Genomic DNA, 18,203 nt, shown 5'->3' on the forward strand with positions numbered 1-18,203 from the left:
TCTTTCGATCCTTCCAGAGCGGAACTGAACCTGACGGGCAGGACAATGCTAGTACGTTTATTTACCCTCGCGTAGACGCATATTATTGTCTGACTATAATCAGCAGTTTCACTATTCTCGGTGCTAGTTCATTTATCAAAGTCCACAGACTGCACATGATTATGTGGTCTCTATGTGTTAACTTCCCCCTCCTCCTTCACCTCCTCTCTCTCATAGAAGAGGTATTTTTGAAGGACGTTTCGTGTTACTTCTCCCTGTTGGAGGATGGCCAGCCCAGAGACAAGCTGGAGTGTGAGTCTTGATCCTGTTTTCTCCACCATGTAGCAGCTCCATACTGCAGTCTCTTTTTATAGATATTTTGTTTGATGGCTTTGTCCAAGATTTTTATATGCCAATTTCTCCCTCTTTCAGTTGCTTTTAAACTGTACGACAGAGATGGCAATGGCGTCCTTGACAGCTCCGTAAGGCAATTAGTCATATTTTTTATGATCTACATAGAAATGGGTAATGTACCAGATTACCCATTTCAGTGTAATAACAATGTAATAACATCTAATGACTGGCTGTTGAAGGAGATATCACCTTATACCCTTTAATTTCCATAAGGTATATCAGTTCTTCAACTAACAATAACTTATGCTCTCCTGCCTGTATGAACCCAGGAGGTGGACCGGATCATTGCTCAGATGATGCACGCTGCAGATTACCTTGGCTGGGATGTGTCTGAGCTGAGACCAGTAAGTGTGGTCAAATTTGGGATTTCTAACAATAAATGACTATCATTTTAATAGAGGGGAAAATACCTAAAGTCTTCTGCAAATATCTGCTGCACAAACAGCCACTCAAGAATGCTTATTTAGACACTAAGTTATAAGGCACTTTCATTTGTTCAGGTGCTGAAGGACATGATGACGGCCATCGACGCAGACAGCAGTGGCACGGTCTCTCTGGATGAGTGGGTGGAGGGAGGAATGAACAACGTCCCCCTGCTGGTGTTACTGGGTCTGAAGGTGGGTGAGCCATATTCACCTGCTGGTTTGTGTTCATTAGGGACAAAATGGAAGAAAACTAACTGAAACAGGGAGGAACTACCTGAACTTGTCCAATAATAAGAAAGGCTTGTTTTTTTCCATTGCAAAACATTTTGCTACAGTGTGCGTTAATGAATACAACCCTGGTGTTACTAGGGCTGAAGGTAGGAGTTGGACAATCCATCACTCATTCCTCTTTATTGCATCAGCAGGTTTTTTTGTGGAGCCTGGGCTGGGAGGAGTACACATGATGCGTCCCCTTGATCTTATTTCCTAATGCATGTTTACGCTGCTAATGTACTGTTTTTCTACCAGCTTTAGCAATATGTCACAGCCCCCACCAGTCTCTGGAGTTTCTTTTTCATCTCTCTCTCTCTCTCTCTCTCTCTCTCTCTCTCTCTCTCTCTCTCTGTGAGTGAGAGAGCGCACACACTCTCTCTCCCCCCCATCTCGCCTTCTGCAACACCCTTCTGCTGACTCAGTGCTGCGGGCCTGCTAATGTCACATCTTTCACATATACCACATCTATGCACCACCAGCAGAGTGAGTTAAGCTTTTTCCACTTTAGCTGTTACTTTTCCATCTACCATCATCATCTTCATCAATTAGTAGTAACTACAACGGAAAGGAAGGAAATAGATATTGATTGTTACAGTATAAAGAGGAAGTGATTATGTTTGAAACAACTAAACTAATTGGGGTGCCACAGCACTCTGATCTCCCAAGACTGTGATTTGGAAATACTAGCATCTGAGAAAATATCTTTGTATAGTGGGTAGGCCTACTTATTGATAATGCAGTTTGCTTCTGGGTCTGTTAGTTGACTTCCTGGCAAAGTGGACTGTCTGGCTAGCTGACTGAAGGTCTGAACTGTAAACTGGTCTCTCTCGCGCCCCTACAACAATGCCAGGGACTTCCCCTCCGGCTATTTCAGGCCACCAATAAGAGTCAGAGCTCTCTCACTTTGCTGAGTTCAGGGGCTATGCTTCATACACATACACTGACTGAAAGTCTGGCTTTGAGCTGAGGCACCATGAGTCATCTAGATAAGGGCATATATAATCTGTGACCTTGTTAGTGTTATTTAAAAACATTCATTCCATTCTCAGAAAATGATAACTTTCCATAAAAACCACAATAACTTTAGTAATGTTCAGAAAACCTAAGAATGTTATTTAAAAACATACACAACTTTCTGAAAGTATTCATGCCCATTGACTTATTCCCTTGTGACAGCCTGAATTGAACATGGATTAAACAAATCACACCCATCAACACACAATACCCCATAATAACAGTGAAAAACATGTTTAGAAATGGTTGATAATTTATTGAAAATTAAATACAGACATATTTCATTTATATAAGTATTCACATCACTGAGTCAATACTTTGTTGATGCACCCTTGGCGGCGAGTACAGCTTTAAGTCATCTTGGGTATGTCTGTATCAACTTCGTAAATCTTGATCTTGATTTTCTCAAGCGCTGTTAAGTTAGATGGGGAGTGGCGGTGAACAGCAATCTTCAAGTCTCTCCTCAGAGTTCAATGGGATTCAAGTCTGGGCTTTGGCTGGGCCACTCAAGGACTTTCACATTCTTGTTCTGAAGTCATTCCAGCGCTGCTTTGGCTGTATGCTTGGGGTCATTGTCCTGTTGGAACGTAAATCTTCGCCTCAGTTTCGGGTTGTTTGCACTCTGAAGCAGGTTCTCATCAAGGATTTGCCTGTATTTGGCTCCATTCATTGTTCCCTCTATCCTTACCAGTCTCGGAGTCCCTGCCGCTGAAAAGCATCCCCATAGCATGATGCTGCCACCACCATGCTTCACGGTAGGGATGATGTTAGACAGGTGATGAGCTGTGCCTGTTTTTTCCCCCAGACATAGCGCTTTGCATTCAGGCCAAAGAGTTACATTTTTGTCTCATCAGACGACAGAATCTTTTGCCTTATGCTCTGTCTTTCACCTGCCTTTTTGCAAATTCCAGGTGTGCTGTCGTGACTTTTTCTCAGGAGTGGCTTCCGTCTGGCCACTCTCCCATAAAGCCCAGATTGGTGAAGTACTGTAGAGACTTCTGGCAGGTTCTCCCATCTCAACCTTGGAACTTTGTAGTTCTGCCAGAGTGGTCATTGGGTTCTTGGTCACCTCCCTGACCAAGGTCCTTCTTGCTCAGTTAGGTCAGACGGCCAGCTCTAGGCAGACTCTGGGTAGTTCCATATTTTTTCAGTTTCCCAATGGAGACCACTGTGCTCTAGGACACTTTGAACACTATAAATTGTCTTATACCCTTCCCCAGATATAGACGTTATCACAATTCTTTCTCGGAGATAAACGGACAGTTTCTTGGACTTCATGGTATAGTTTCTGCTCTGACATGCACTGTCAACTGTGGGACCTTATAGAGACAAGTGTGTAAATCATGTCCAAACAATTAAATTGGTCACAGGTGGACTCCAATCAAGTTGTAGTGACATCTCAAGGATGATCAAAGGAAATTGTATGCACCTGAGCAAAATGTTTAGTGTTATAGCAAAGGGCAGTGAATACTTAGTAAATTAGATATTTAAATATAGCATTTTCAGTAAATTATTTTACATTTACCCCTTGCAACTCTTCTACGGACTCTGGAAGAGTGCGTCCTCCAAAACACAACCCTGCACTGCCCGCTTAACCCGGAAGCAATCCGCACCAATGTGTCGGAGGAAACACCACCCAGCATGCAGGCACCCGGCACACCACAAGGAGTCGCTAGAGAGAGGCGGGACAAGGAAATCCCGTCCGACCGAACTCTCCCCTAACCCGGACGATGCTGGGCCAATTGTGCGCCGCCTCATGGGTCTCCCGGTCACGGCCGGCTGTGACACAGCCTGGGATCAAACCCGGGTCTGTAGTGACGCCTCAAGCACTGCAAGGCAGTGCCTTAGACCGCTGAGCCACTCGGGAGGCACTCTCTATCTTCTTTAAGTGTGCACACTAATTGGCCACACCTGATCTTAATGAGTGCTTGTTTCCTTTGAAATGGGGTCCGTTTGAATAGACTAAAATGAACAGCTTTGTATGTGTAAAAAACCCTGGTATGCTAGCTCTACCCTGGTGGCGCAGTATACTAATTCCATGTATAGAGAATAGCTGATCATAGGTTTGAATTTCACTGATGCTGCGTCACAATAGAAAATATGTTTTTCACGCAAATTCATTTCTATCTGTACTTGCAGTGTCATTAAAAGTCTTATTGAAACATTCACTAAAGGTTTTAAGGAAGTTATTTTAAAAGCATCTGAATAACCTTTACATTTTGTTCTTAGTGTTAAGAAAACTTATATTAATAACCATAAGAAAACATTCAGAACATTTAGAGAATGTTCTCAGAATGTTGTTTAATTAGCTTCAAATAACCTATAATTTCCGTTCTCCGAGCGTTACTAAAACCTCCCAGGAAAACATCCAAGGAACTCAAGTAAAGGTTCTCAGAACCTCCATGCAACCTAAAAACAAATGTTTCCAGAACGGTCTGGAATGTTCACTTTTGTTCTTAGAATGTTTTAGAAAAAATCTGTTTTACCGGTCAGAAAAGGTAGTTCCCGCAACCAATCTGAAAACCAAAAACACCCTACACACATTCCCACAATTTCCAAGGAACTGGGCACACACTGGTTGAATCAATGTTGTTTTAACGTCATTTCAACTAAATTATGTTGAACCAATGTGGAAGAGACGTGGAAGTGACATCTGTGCCCAATGGGAAATGTGCTAGCTGGGTTAGGATTGGTGTTGATTATTTTTGCTGCTAATAGAATCACTAATGGCAGATGACACCCCAATTTCCAACCATGAGCCAATATTAGAATGAGATGTGTATCAATGCTTGCATTGCTTACATAGTGCTTTCCAAATATGATTAATATGATATGATTATGCGGAGTATAGACATTTACTCTGAGATTCAGTGTTTGTTCTAGAAGTGTGCAAAAATTGTCAGCAAACTACATAAAAATAGATTCAAAAGCACATACTTTATATATTTCATTGATGATAACATAATATGTATTTTCTCTCCCTCCACCCCCAGATGACTCAGAAGGATGGGCAGCACCTATGGAGGATGAAGCATTTCAACAAGCCTGTCTACTGCAACGTTTGTCAGAGCATGCTGCTAGGACTAAGGAAACAGGGGCTTTGCTGCACCTGTGAGTCACTGTCTAGTCTCACCACTAGAGGGCAGTACAATTTAACATTCTCAATCCACTCAAAGCTCATTTTTGAGCAGAAAGACATCTATCTTGATCATGTAATTGAAAGCAAGTTAATGAAATCTCATACTCATAATCGGATTACGCTAAAATGTATGCTAAAATGTATGCTAAGATATGTCATAATGACTTATGACATCCCTGCATTGCAGTATATTTCCAAATAATTTTCATAGAAAAACAATGTAGTGGCAATGTTTATTGCCTACTTAATCGTCACCCTCGTTTCTAGTCTTGACTAACATGATTAATTAAATCAATAAACGAGAGAGAATGACAATAATAGTTCAACAATGGAGACACGTAATGCATTGTTTACTTGCCTTTGTTTTCAAGGCTGTAAATACACGGTCCATGGACGGTGTGCCAACATAAACCCAGCTCCCTGTACCAGGACCTATGTCAAGTCTAAGAAAGACACAGGGGTATGAGTGTTTTTTTCCAAACAACTGAAAATTCCATTGTAAAATGTTATCTTAATATTTCCAATGCCTCTTCATTCTTAGTGTATGTTGTAATTTGAATGTCTGAGCCATTCTCTTTGTCCCTGTTTATGTACAGTATGTCTGTCTTGCATCTTACTGGGCCTGTGTCTCCTGCCTCAGGTTCCAACCCATGACTGGGTCAGTGGGAACTGTGACTCTGGGAAGTGTGACAAGTGTCAGAAGAAGATCAAGAGTTATCACGGGCTGACGGGAAAACACTGTGTCTGGTGCCACTCCATGGTGAGGAGGGAGGGCTCCTGAGTAGCTCTGTGGTCGTGTGAGTCAGGCCACTTGGAATTATTAGGCCAGATGTTTTCTTCCACGCAGAGGATTTACATTACAATCTGTTGTGATATCTGTTAATGGAGTGGTTTTGAAAGGGCTACGTCTGGAACTACATATTTTAACAATAAAACACTGGGGTGGGTTTTTTATTTTTTTTAATAAAAATAAGAGACTCACAACTGTAAAAAATAAATATATATATATATAACATAAGCACTTTGTGACTACTGTTGATGTAGAAAGGGTTTTAGAAATAAAATGTTATTGGCTTTATTCATTAATAATTTGATAAGAGCTAGCTATATCTCTGGCTGTGTTACAGCGCCATGATGACTGTGCCTCCCAGGAGCCCTCCAGCTGTAACTGTGGACCTCTCAGAGACCATATCCTCCCCCCCTGGGCTATCTACCCTGTTATAAAGGTACTGGATCACCTACTGCCCTGTTAGTTGTCCAACACTGTAAATTGGAATATACTGTATAAAGCTCACAGAGATATATGTTTAGGAACCTCAACTGTGCGAAATAACTTTTTTCTTATCTTAAAAATAACATTCACTCGCATGCAATGGTAATAGTAGGATATCTAAAATTTCCAGCTTGAGAAACGATACATTTGGTTATCATATTGTCATTGCTTCTTGTTTTATTTTGTGCCTCTGGGTGATCCTCATGAAATTAGAACAAAAAAGACCATGATTTGGGATTTTCACTATATTTAATTAATCAAAGGGTCCTTTTGGATGAAGGATTGTTGAAATATATTTGACATTTGTATCTTAAAGCAGCAATCAGCAGTAGGAACAATAACAAAGTGGCCTCTCACCCATGGTTCAGTAAAAAGCTGAGGGATGGGGTTGGAGGAATTTTAATAGCTCTCAAATTCATAGACATAGTAAGGATTGACTGTCCATGATATCAAAATGATAGTTTTGTGTTTGTTTATATTTTCTTTGTTTACAAACATTGGAGAAAGAGAGCTCATATTTGGAGTTCTGATGAGTAACAGCAGTTGAACTAAGCTCATGAGGCATTTATAAGATATATCATTAATTTATAAGTCCAAAAATAGATGTAGCAACTGCTGATTTCCCATTTAAAGCATAATTGAGAAGTAATTAATTCAAATTGGAACATTTGTGACTCCATAATGTTTCATCTGTAAGTGCTATAAAGCAAAAATTGGTGTCTGTAATATGAATAGTATTTTGATGTCAATGACAATTTTCTTACATTAATTTATGAATATTGAAATAAATAAACATAAATATTGAAAAGATGCCATTTTAGATTTGGCAAATTTTTCAATATATCATTGAACATAATATTCTACAGGCGTATCAAAGTTATGACCCATTTTAAAGCTACAATATGTAACTTTTTGGGCGACCTGACCAAATGCACATTGACAGATCTATAACTCACATTTCTATCTCATTGAAAGCAAGTCTAAGAAGTGGTATATCTGTTCTATGTGTGCTATTTCTAGGCTTCCAGTTCGTACATTTTTGTGTCTTTTACTTTTGGTTTTGTACACCAGCTTCAAACATATGAAAATACAATATTTTTTTGTTATGGAAAATATTTCACAACGGTTTAGATGGTACAAAGATTCTCTACACTATACTTGCTTGTTTTGTCACAAACTGAAATGGCGGAGCGATTTCTGTATAGTGCAGCTTTAAACAGAGAAATTGCCATAGTAACCAATCACACTCCTCCTTTTACTTGTATCATTGCACATTCTGCAAATTACCAGCAGAGGTCAACCATTTTGAATCGATTTTCACATTCACTCTGTTGGTAATGCATACAAATTGGATCATAACTCTAAAAGTAGCAGAGATCCAAATCTGGAACTGTGATATGCCCGTTGATCAGTGGGGGCTGCTGAGGGGAGGACGGCTCATAATAACGGCTGGAATGGAGTCAATGGAATGGCGTGGAAACCACGTGTTTGATGTATTTGATACCATTCCACTGATTACGCTTCAGCCATTACCACAAGCCTGTCCTCCCCAATTAAGGTGCCACCAACCTCCTGTCCTGTAGACGTAGAGTATCATCATGTTTAACAAGATATTGAACATTTTGCCAAATCAAGAATTTGATATTTTCAATATTCATAAATGAATATAAGAAAATTATTATTGAAATCAAAATACTACTTATAGGCCTCCCGAGTGGCGCAGTGGTCTAAAGCATTGCATCGCAGTGCTTGAGGCGTCACTACAGACCCGGGTTCGTTCCCAGGCTGTGTCACTACCGGCCGTGACTGGGAGTCCCATAGGGCGGCACACAATTGGCCCAGCATCATCCAGATTAGGGGAGGGTTTGGCCAGGGGGGCTTTACTTGGCTCATAGCGCTCTAGCGACTCCTTGTGGCGGGCCGGGCGCCTGCAGGCTGACTTCGGTTGTCATTTGAACTGTGTTTCCTCCTGCACATTGGTGCGGCTGGCTTCTTGGTTAAGCGGGCGGGTGTTAAGAAGTGGGTCATGTTTCGGAGGACGCATGACTCGACCTTCGCCTCTCCCGAGCCCTTTGGGGAGCTGCAGCGATGAGACAAGATCGTAATTGAATATCACGAAATTGGGGAGAAAAAGTGGGGTAAAAATACAAACAAAATAAAATTATAATAATACTACTACTCATATATTACAGAGCAAGCGGTAAAGCTTCATGAAACCAATGTTTGCTTTGTAGCACATACAGCTGGAACATTGAAGAAGTCCTGGGTAAGGCCAAAATGTCACAAATATTCTAACTTCAATTAATTATTTCTCAATTATGTTTTAAGATTCAAATGTACACTGAGTGTACAAAACATTAGGAACATTAGCACTGTACTTTCCATGACATAGACTGACCAGGTGAATCCAGGTGAAAGCTATGATCCCTTATTGATGTCACTTGTTAAATCCTCTTCAGTCAGTGTAGATGAAGGGGAGGAGACAGCTTAAAGAAGGATTTTTAAGCCTTGAGACAATTGAGACATGGATTGTGAATGTGTGCCATTCAGAGGGTGAATGGGCAAGACAAAAGTGCCTTTGAACGGGGTATGGCAGTAGGTGTCAACCGCACTGGTTTGAGTGTGTCAAGAACGGCAACGCTGCTGGATTTTTTTCATGCTCAACAGTTTCGTGTGTGTATAAGAATGGTCCACCACCCAAAGGACATCCAGCCAACTTGATACAACTGTGGGAAGCATTGGAGTCAACATGGGCCAGCATTCCTATGGAACACTTTTGACACCTTGTAGAGTCCATGCCCTGACGAATTCAGGCTGTTCTAAAGGCAAAAAGGGGTGCAACTCAATATTAGGAAGTTGTTTCTTATGTTTTATACTCTCAGTGTATGTCAACAATCCTTCCTCCAAAGGACCCTTATATGTATTAAATGTTGTTTTTTGTTCTACTTTCGTGATGAATCACCCCTCTTGGTCTTTGCACAATTCAAATGAAATGTTATTTGTCACATGCGCCAAATACAACAGACAATAGACCTTACAGTGAAATACTTAAGTACAAGCCTTTAATCAACAATGCAGTTTTAAGAAAATACCTAAAAAAAAGTTTGAAATAAAAGTAACAAATAATTAAAGAATACATTAATTGCCTGTCCATTTCTCCATTTGCCCCATTAGGAGAGGTCAAACAGCATAAAGAACGGCTCCTCAAGCTCAGCCGACGACAGTGACCACAACACCACTCCTGATGGACAGGTGCTTCAGGTACATACTAGTACCCTGTCAAGGCCTTTCCCTGTCACAGGACCGCTGGATAGTACTTGGTGTGAGCACATGAACAGCAGTGTCTAACTATTTTACCTTGTTTAGAGTTTGTCACTAGGAAGTTCCTCACAGCTATATTCCATCTGAATACACTGACAATGTAGACATCGTGTCTCCATTTGTGAAACTGCTGTAACCTGTAACTATTTATCCCTGAACAGATTAATCCGGTACCAGACACTCATCCTCTTCTAGTGTTTGTGAACCCTAAAAGTGGAGGCAAGCAGGGAGAAAGGTGAGGCTACTCGTGAGCACTGCTACACAAATGGGAATTTATAGTTTACTATGAAACCATGTCAATCTTCGTATTTTACAATGACAAGTTATATTTTATTTCAGAGTTCTGCGCAAATTTCAGTATTTGCTGAATCCACGGCAGGTGTATAACCTCTCCAATGGTGGACCTGGACCAGGGTAAGGTTTCCCATATGGATAACGGCATATGGTAGAGACCAGTATGAGAATGAAATGAAAAACGACTCTGTTGTGATGCATCACTAATTGGACAACTAAGGTATATTTACCTACTTTGAATCAAAAAAAATTACATTTAAGACGTTTACTTTTTGGGAGTGTGATTGTGTGTGAGCCTTAATATAATTTCATTACCAGAAACTTTCATGTTATCTTATTGTTTGAGTGCAACGGTTTTGAGAAGTTCTAAAGCGAAAGCATGCATCAAAATTATAGAACAGCTCTGCTAACTTTTTTTAAAGTATGGTAGTCTAGTGGATTCTTTGAAACGTTCTTCAAACTTTTCACAGTAGAGGTCCTTTAAGTATTCAAACCACGAAAATTATAGTAAACTGATCAATTGACCGAAGTTTATATAAAAGTCAACTTATTACTGTGTAGGCCATTAGAATATTATATAAATTCATAAAATGTTATACAATTAAATGTTTTTAAAGTTTTTAGGTGAATACTTTTATTTTGAAACTTCGGGGGGCTACAGAGGATTGGCCTAGCTAGCAACTTGCTATCTCATTCAAAGTTCAACATTGTGTGAATAAATACATTCCTCAACAAATTCGATGGATTTGGATCAAATTAGGCTCAGTCACAGGCTATAAACTATGCGAGGCAAGGCAGCTCTACATGTTCAAAAGAAAGAAGACAAACACAGACGAAAAAATAATTTCAGCGAAAGAGAGATACAAGTGTTAAGCAGGGAGGTAATGCGCCACGAAAATATCTTACTCATGGGAAATGGAGTGGTGAATGGCATCGAATTTGGGACAGTATTACATGGGAAATCAATGCAGTGGGGAGCGTGAGGCGAACAGTAAGCGACGTGAAGCATAGGTGGCGAGATGACAGGCTCAGAGCTAGAAAGAATAAAGGATTATTGAATAATGCTGTACTGCACTGTACTGCTGTAGGGCATGCAGTTATAGACGTTTTGAAGGATCAGATACTATCACAGATTGAGGCTGAGCAGCAACAGTCAATCAATGTGAAGACCGAGGAAGAGGAATGCACCTTCGTAAGAGAAACATCAGTCGCAGTTGTGAAATCCGAGGGTGAGTTGTGTTAACATTACTTTTGCTTAATTACATTAGATATGGGATTTTGCATTTAGTTAACTTTATGATTCATCTTCACTTTCAGAGGGGCCTACATCGCTTGGAGGTTATTTGGTTACTCCTGTAACTCCAGTCCTATTGGCACTACCTCTGGATGGTGCTTCAGTCAGACTACCTTTGGGCCCCAGCATTAGTGCAACCTGTCCCCTCAACTTGAAGAATAATGGCCCCTATCAGAATGCAACCTCAAACAATGAAAACACAAAGTATCATGATCCACTCCCTCCTTCTGGGAAGCTGACAACACTACAGTCAATGTGCCAGGGGCTGGCCAGCAGCTCCAGCCTGCTCAGTACAGTCAGTGACTTGGCCTTGACCGTTAATGACATGATGCAGCGGCAGGTTGAACACAGGCAGAATAGGATGAGTGTCCTGGAGAGAATAGCAACAGCTGTGGAGATGAGAAACGCTGGTCGCCCTCCTACCTCTCAACATAAATGAAACCTCTACAGTCTCCTGAAAACCAAGGCACATCTGTCTTCGGTGCGGACTTCAACAACTAGAATAAACTGGGAAAACAAGAGGTCATTCTCTGTACAGTAAATTCACTAAATTCACTGTTTTGATGTCTTAAAATGTGATGTGCTGTTGTAGGCATATGGTCTAGGCACTAATATCAATAAGGAGCTGAGAAAGATATCCAGGTCCCAAATTGAACAAAACTACAAAGATCACTGATTTTCCCAAAATGGTACTATGATAGATGTTTTTGTTCATTGAGTTATTCTACCTCAAATTTTGTCATCTTCTGTGATCTTGGTGTCTGATATAAACTTGGTGTTTTGCACATATAACCGTGATGTTAGTCATGGTCTATCTCAATGTTTTTAATGACTTTGTTAAGCATTTTCTATCAGATTTATTTACCTATCTTTTGTTTTAGTAGAGATGTTTAGAAATCACCCCAAAAATAAAAAATACAATTCCTCTCTTTGTTGACTTGAATGGCTTATATCTGTTTGAGATGCCATAACCATCAGTGAATGTTCTTTTAGGTCCGGTCCTGCACCCATAACATAATATTACGTCTGTGTTTCAGGCTGTGCTTCTTCAGAAATCTGAAGGATTACAGGATCTTGGTTTGCGGAGGGGACGGCACTGTGGGCTGGATACTTGATGCCATAGGTGGGGTCAAGTACACAATGTTGGTAAACCATGTGGTATACATGCCGATACACTGAAGTTGATTTGTCTATGAGTACAAACTGAATTTCCTAACCAGAGACTCAAACATGTTACAGAAATGGCATCCCGTGTAGTAGACATGAGTAATATTGATCTCTCTCCCCTTCTGGTTCAATCAGACAAAGCCAATCTTCAAGTGCGGCCACCTGTGGCTGTATTACCCCTGGGCACAGGAAATGACCTCGCTCGTTGTCTTAGATGGGGAGGAGGTGAGCACAGGGTTGACCTTTTTTCATTATACCTGTTGTGTGTTCACGGATCATATATCCAGTATTTGCTGTCCATAGTTCTACTATATGTGATGAAAGAATCACTGTCTCTGGGTGTTTCATCTTAGTTTCTTGTGTGTGGGACCGTTGGTAGCACAGAATTATCCCTTATAGTGTACCTCTGTGGTCTGTGTAGGTTATGATGGGACAGATCTGTGTCGGATCCTGAAGGAGATCGAGGTCAGCACCCCGGTGCTGATGGACCGCTGGAATGTACAGGTGATCCTAGAGGACCCCCAGGAGACAGGAGACCCTGTGCCTTATGAGATCATCAACAACTACTTCTCCATCGGAGTGGTGAGTTAGGAACAAGGGGAATTAACTTCTAGCCTGGTCCCAGATCAGTTTGTGCTGTCTTGACAACTCCTATGGCCATTTTCACGTAGAAGACAGCAACAAATGTGTGACCAGGCTACGTGCTTACGGCACACACCAGAATGCTTTGTTATCAACTTTTCAGAACTTGTATGTTGACAGGACGCCTCTATTGCCCACCGTTTTCATACGATGAGAGAGAAACACCCCCAGAAATTCAACAGCAGGTAAACACATTTGAATAACCAGGCCAGAGTCCTATAGTACATGTGGGGACTAACCTTTTAGGGGTAGTCACCTTGTGCATGGTGTAAATGACCCTACGTTTATCCAAGAATGTTGTTCAATATTTCAGAATGAAGAACAAGTTGTGGTACTTTGAGTTTGCCACCTCAGAGACCATCTCTGCTTCATGCAAGAAACTGAATGAATGTCTTACAATTGAGGTGAGGATGGCAAACAAACAGCTGTGCATCAGCTCATAAACACAGTAGCTTTCTAAAAAAACATATATACCTTAACACATACCTCAACATAGTCTGCAAACAAGCACATATTTTTAGCGTGCAGAATTACATAAAGGTTGTGGTTAACACAGGTGACCTGATAGTTCTGCGATATGCCTTATGTTTATTTCATTATGGGATCTCATTAAGTTGCTCTGTCTGTGATGTTGTACGTCCCTCAGTGCTGCGGCACCCCATTAGACCTGAGTGGCCGTTCTATGGAGGGGATCGCTGTCCTCAACATTCCCAGCATGCACGGTGGATCCAACCTGTGGGGAGAAGCCAAGAAGAGTGAATGCAAGTGCTTGATGAATCCTCAGGAAATGCCTGTGGTTATTGTTGACCCTGAAGTCTTGAAAGTCAGTGGACAAGGTACAGCGATATCCCTTGGCTTTTACCAAGGGCTCAAGATTTCAAAATGTTAAAGGGTGTGTCTGGTAAATTATATTGTTAGGATATCATGTGAGATGTTAGTTCTCATGTCACAGCTGTTAAAAGATAAACGTTATTTTCATTGGAAGAGACCCTTGACCCTGGATGGGTTGAGACGTATGTTTGAATCTTAACAGCTGGTCTCAGGCTGAAAAAGACTGCCTCTCTGTGTGAATTACATGTTCAGTGTTTCCATCATCCGTAACAGACGTCAGTGACCAGCGTTTGGAGGTGGTTGGCCTTGAAGGGGCCATGGAGATGGGACAGATATATACAGGACTCAAGAGCGCTATACGACTAGCAAAAACCTCCCAGATCACAATCAGGTGAGTGTTTGTGAGATGTGTACAGACTGGCTGAGATATACAAAAACATTCTATCCCCACTACTTATCTTGCTTATCTCTGTCCATCTCTCAGGACTAAGAAACCTTTACCGATGCAGATAGACGGAGAGCCCTGGATGCAGCCACCCTGTACGGTGAGTGCTAGGAAGCCAGATTGGCAAGCAGAGTTGAAAGCAGGTTCAGTTGCTAGAGACCATGGGACTTGATGCTAATAATATGTTGTTAATATAACATGGTGTTAAACATGGTCATTTGAGTAAAGCAACCTTTTTCTCATATTCCTTCTTTAGATTCACATCACACACAAGAACCAGGCCAGTATGCTGATGGCTCCCCAGGGCCGGTCCAGCTTCTTCAGCTCAAAGTAGTAGCCTGCTCCCTGGCTTCAAGCTGTAACATGGCTGGCCTGTATACACTTGCTTATTATTGTACATTTTGTTGCCCAGTGCAGTCAAATGTGATTTTCCTGTGTTTTATATATATTTCCTCTCTGAGGTTAGAGTAATATTGTGCAAATTATTATAATGTCCTTTTAGTGTAAGAGCTGTTTGAAGAGACTGCCTAACATTTCAGCCTGTTTTGCTGTGAAGGAGTTTTGGCCATGGTAGTAAATTAGCGAATAGACTGATAAGAAATAGTTCCAAACCTCTCTGTCAGTTTCAACAGATGTGGTAAAGAGGTCAATGGAAGTTGACCAAAACAAGGAAAATGCCATGGAAACGCGGTGGGGGGATCCCGAAATATTTGCAAAATTAGCCTACATTTGCATTTTATGCTATTGTTTGTATATTTCACACTATGTTGAGGTAGAAATAGGAGTATAATGCTTGTATAGATGTCAACCCCAATACATGTTAAATCAAATCATCTTCACCAATCAAGTCATCAATCAACTTCAATATAGTTGAAAACAACTTTGATTATCACCACCATTGGAGTAGTGGAAATGCGTTCTCTGAAGTGATGAATCACACTTCGCCATCTGGCAGTCCGACAGACGAATCTGGGTTTGGCAGATGCCAGGAGAACTCGAACTGCCCGAATGCATAGTGCCAACTGTAAAGTTTGGTGGAGGAGGAATAATGGTCTGGGGCTGTTTTTCATGGTTCGGGCTAGGCCCCTTAGTTCCAGTGAAGGGAAATCTTAATACTACAGCATACAATGACATTCTAGACGATTCTGTGCTTCAAACTTTGTGGCAACAGTTTGGGAAAAGCCTTTTCCTGTTTCAGCATGACAATGCCTCCGTGCACAAAGCGAGGTCCATACAGAAATGGTTTGTTGAGATCGGTGTGGAAGAACTTCACTGGCCTGCACAGAGAGGCCTGACCTCAACCCCAACCTTTGGAATGAATTGGAATGTCGACTGCGAGCCAGGCTTAATCACCCAACCTCTCTAATGCTCCTGTGGTTGAATGGAAGCAAGTACCCACAGCAATGTTCCAACATAATAAAACATAATAATTTGATATATCGCCCAGCCCAAATTGTGGGCCTGTTAAAATGCATCAATCGTGACGGATTTGAAGAATATCCACTTTGTTAGATCAGATTTGTTGAATGTCCACCAATCCGGCATCCTCCTATCCCCCGTGGTCTGCATTCCATTGACCTCTTTATCGCATCTATAACAGCTCATTTTCAGGTTCCCCTCCCCACTCAGACCACTCCCAGACAGTCCTAGCAAAATACTTGCTTGAGAAATTGCCCTTTGCTTAGAAGTTATTTTTGACCATTTTAAATGAAAACAGTCACAGTAAGGTACTTAATTGTTACGTAGAAATGATTAGATATTGAGATAAAAACGGCTACATTGGACCTTTTTAAATGACTGAAGCAACTTGGTTTGTCAAACAGTTGGTATGTACATATTTTAGAGATATGTTGACCAACATTTTCAGAATGTTCAGCACGTATGTTTTTGTTCTGCCAAAATGCAAGTCTATATTATGAAAGCCTTACAAACTACAGCTGTAGGATAGCTTAAATATATAACTGTGGACATCAAGTTAAGAACTTATAGTGTGCCTTTTGTCATAATTTAGCCAAATTCATCTAATGCGTTATCAAGGAGTGAAAAACTGTGCTATGATTCTGCTTGAAAACTTTGAGTGAAATGTTTATTTAGCAAGGTTTTTATTTTAACTGCATTTTCTAATTTGTTATTCTATTTTAGTAGGATAATTTTAAATGTGTGTGTGTACAGTACCAGTCAAAAGTTTGGACACCTACTCATTCAAGGGTTTTGCTTTATTTTTACTATTTTTTACATTGTATAATAATAGTGAAGACATCACAACTATGAAATAACACATATTGCTACTGTTATTTTACTGCTGCTCTAACTTTTTATTTTTTACTTAACACTTATTTTTCTTAACTGCTTTGTTGGTTAGGGGCTTGTAAGTAAGCATTTCACTGTAAGGACTCATTCGTTATATGTGACAGATACAATTTTATTTTGATTTGAATCATGTAGTAACCAAAAAAGTGTTAAACAAATATTTTTTTGATTTTAGATTCTTCAAAGTAGCCACCCTTTGCCTTCATGACAGCTTTGCACACTCTTGGCATTCTCTCAACCAGCTTCACCTGCAATGCTTTTCCAACAGTCTTGAAGGAGTTTCCACATATGCTGAGCACTTGTTGGCTGCTTTTCCTTTTCTCGGTCCAATTCATCCCAAACCATCTCAATTGGGTTGAGGTTGGGTGATTGTGGCCAGGTCATCTGATGCAGTACTCCATCACTCTCCTTCTTGGTTAAATATTCCTTACATAGCCTGGAGGTGTGTCATTGTCCTGTTGAAAAACAAATGATAGTCCCACTAAGCGCAAACCAGATGGGATGGCATATCGCTGCAGAATGCTGTGGTAGCCATGCTGGTTAAGTGTGCCTTGAATTCTAAATAAATCACTGACCGTGTCACCAGCAAAGCACCCCCACACCACCACGCCGCCTCCTCAATGGATGATCTCTGCATGTGTGGTTCCCACCATGGAGGAGGAAGTGTGGGGGTGCATTGCTGGTGACACTGTTGTTGATTTATTTAGAATTGAAGGCAAACTTAACCAGCATGGCTACCGCAGCAATACGCCATCCCATCTGGTTTGCACTTAGTGGGACTATCATTTGATTTTCAACAGGACAATGACCCAACACACCTCCAGGCTGTGTAAGGGCTATTTGAACAAGAAGGAGAGTGATGGAGTGCTGCATCAGATGACCAGGCCTCCACAATCACTCAACCCAAATTAGATGGTTTGGGATGAGTTGGACTGCAGAGTGAAGGAAAAGCAGCCAACAACTGCTCTGCATATGTGGGAACTCCTTCAAGACTGTTGGATAAGCATTCCAGGTGAAGCTGGTAGAGAGAATGCCAAGCGTGTGCTAAACTGTCAAGGCAAAGGGTGGCTACTTTGAAGAATCTAGAATATATTTTGATTTGTTTAACACTTTTTGGTTACTACATAATTCCACGTGTTATTTAATAGTTTTCACTATTATTCTTCACTATTATTTGACAATGTAGAAAATAGTAAAAAATAAAGAAACCCTTGAATGAGTAGGTGTGTACAAACTTTTGACGTGTGTGTGTGTGAGTGAACTGAGCAAAAAAAGAAACGTCCCTTTTTCAGGACCCTGTCTTTTAAAGATAATTTGTAAAATCCAAATAACTTCACAGGTCTTCATTGTAAAGGGTTTAAACACTGTTTCCCATGCTTTTT

General features: G+C 40.8%; 1 protein-coding gene across 1 annotated transcript; it reads left to right on the forward strand.

Annotated features, from left to right (window-relative positions):
- Positions 1–671: 671 nt before the first annotated feature.
- LOC120060674 (diacylglycerol kinase beta-like) lies at positions 672–15,479 on the forward strand. The gene is given in 17 exon segments (XM_039010073.1): positions 672–737; positions 894–1,010; positions 5,099–5,216; positions 5,616–5,704; positions 5,885–6,004; positions 6,372–6,470; positions 9,943–10,073; positions 10,178–10,252; positions 12,464–12,549; positions 12,729–12,818; positions 13,015–13,175; positions 13,356–13,420; positions 13,549–13,639; positions 13,882–14,071; positions 14,340–14,457; positions 14,551–14,611; positions 14,768–15,479. Coding segments are annotated over 17 exon segments (1,740 nt in total). The 5' UTR covers positions 672–686; the 3' UTR covers positions 14,846–15,479.
- Positions 15,480–18,203: the final 2,724 nt, after the last annotated feature.

Source organism: Salvelinus namaycush, chromosome 16 (assembly GCF_016432855.1).
Source record: "Salvelinus namaycush isolate Seneca chromosome 16, SaNama_1.0, whole genome shotgun sequence".
Lineage (NCBI taxonomy): Eukaryota > Metazoa > Chordata > Actinopteri > Salmoniformes > Salmonidae > Salvelinus > Salvelinus namaycush.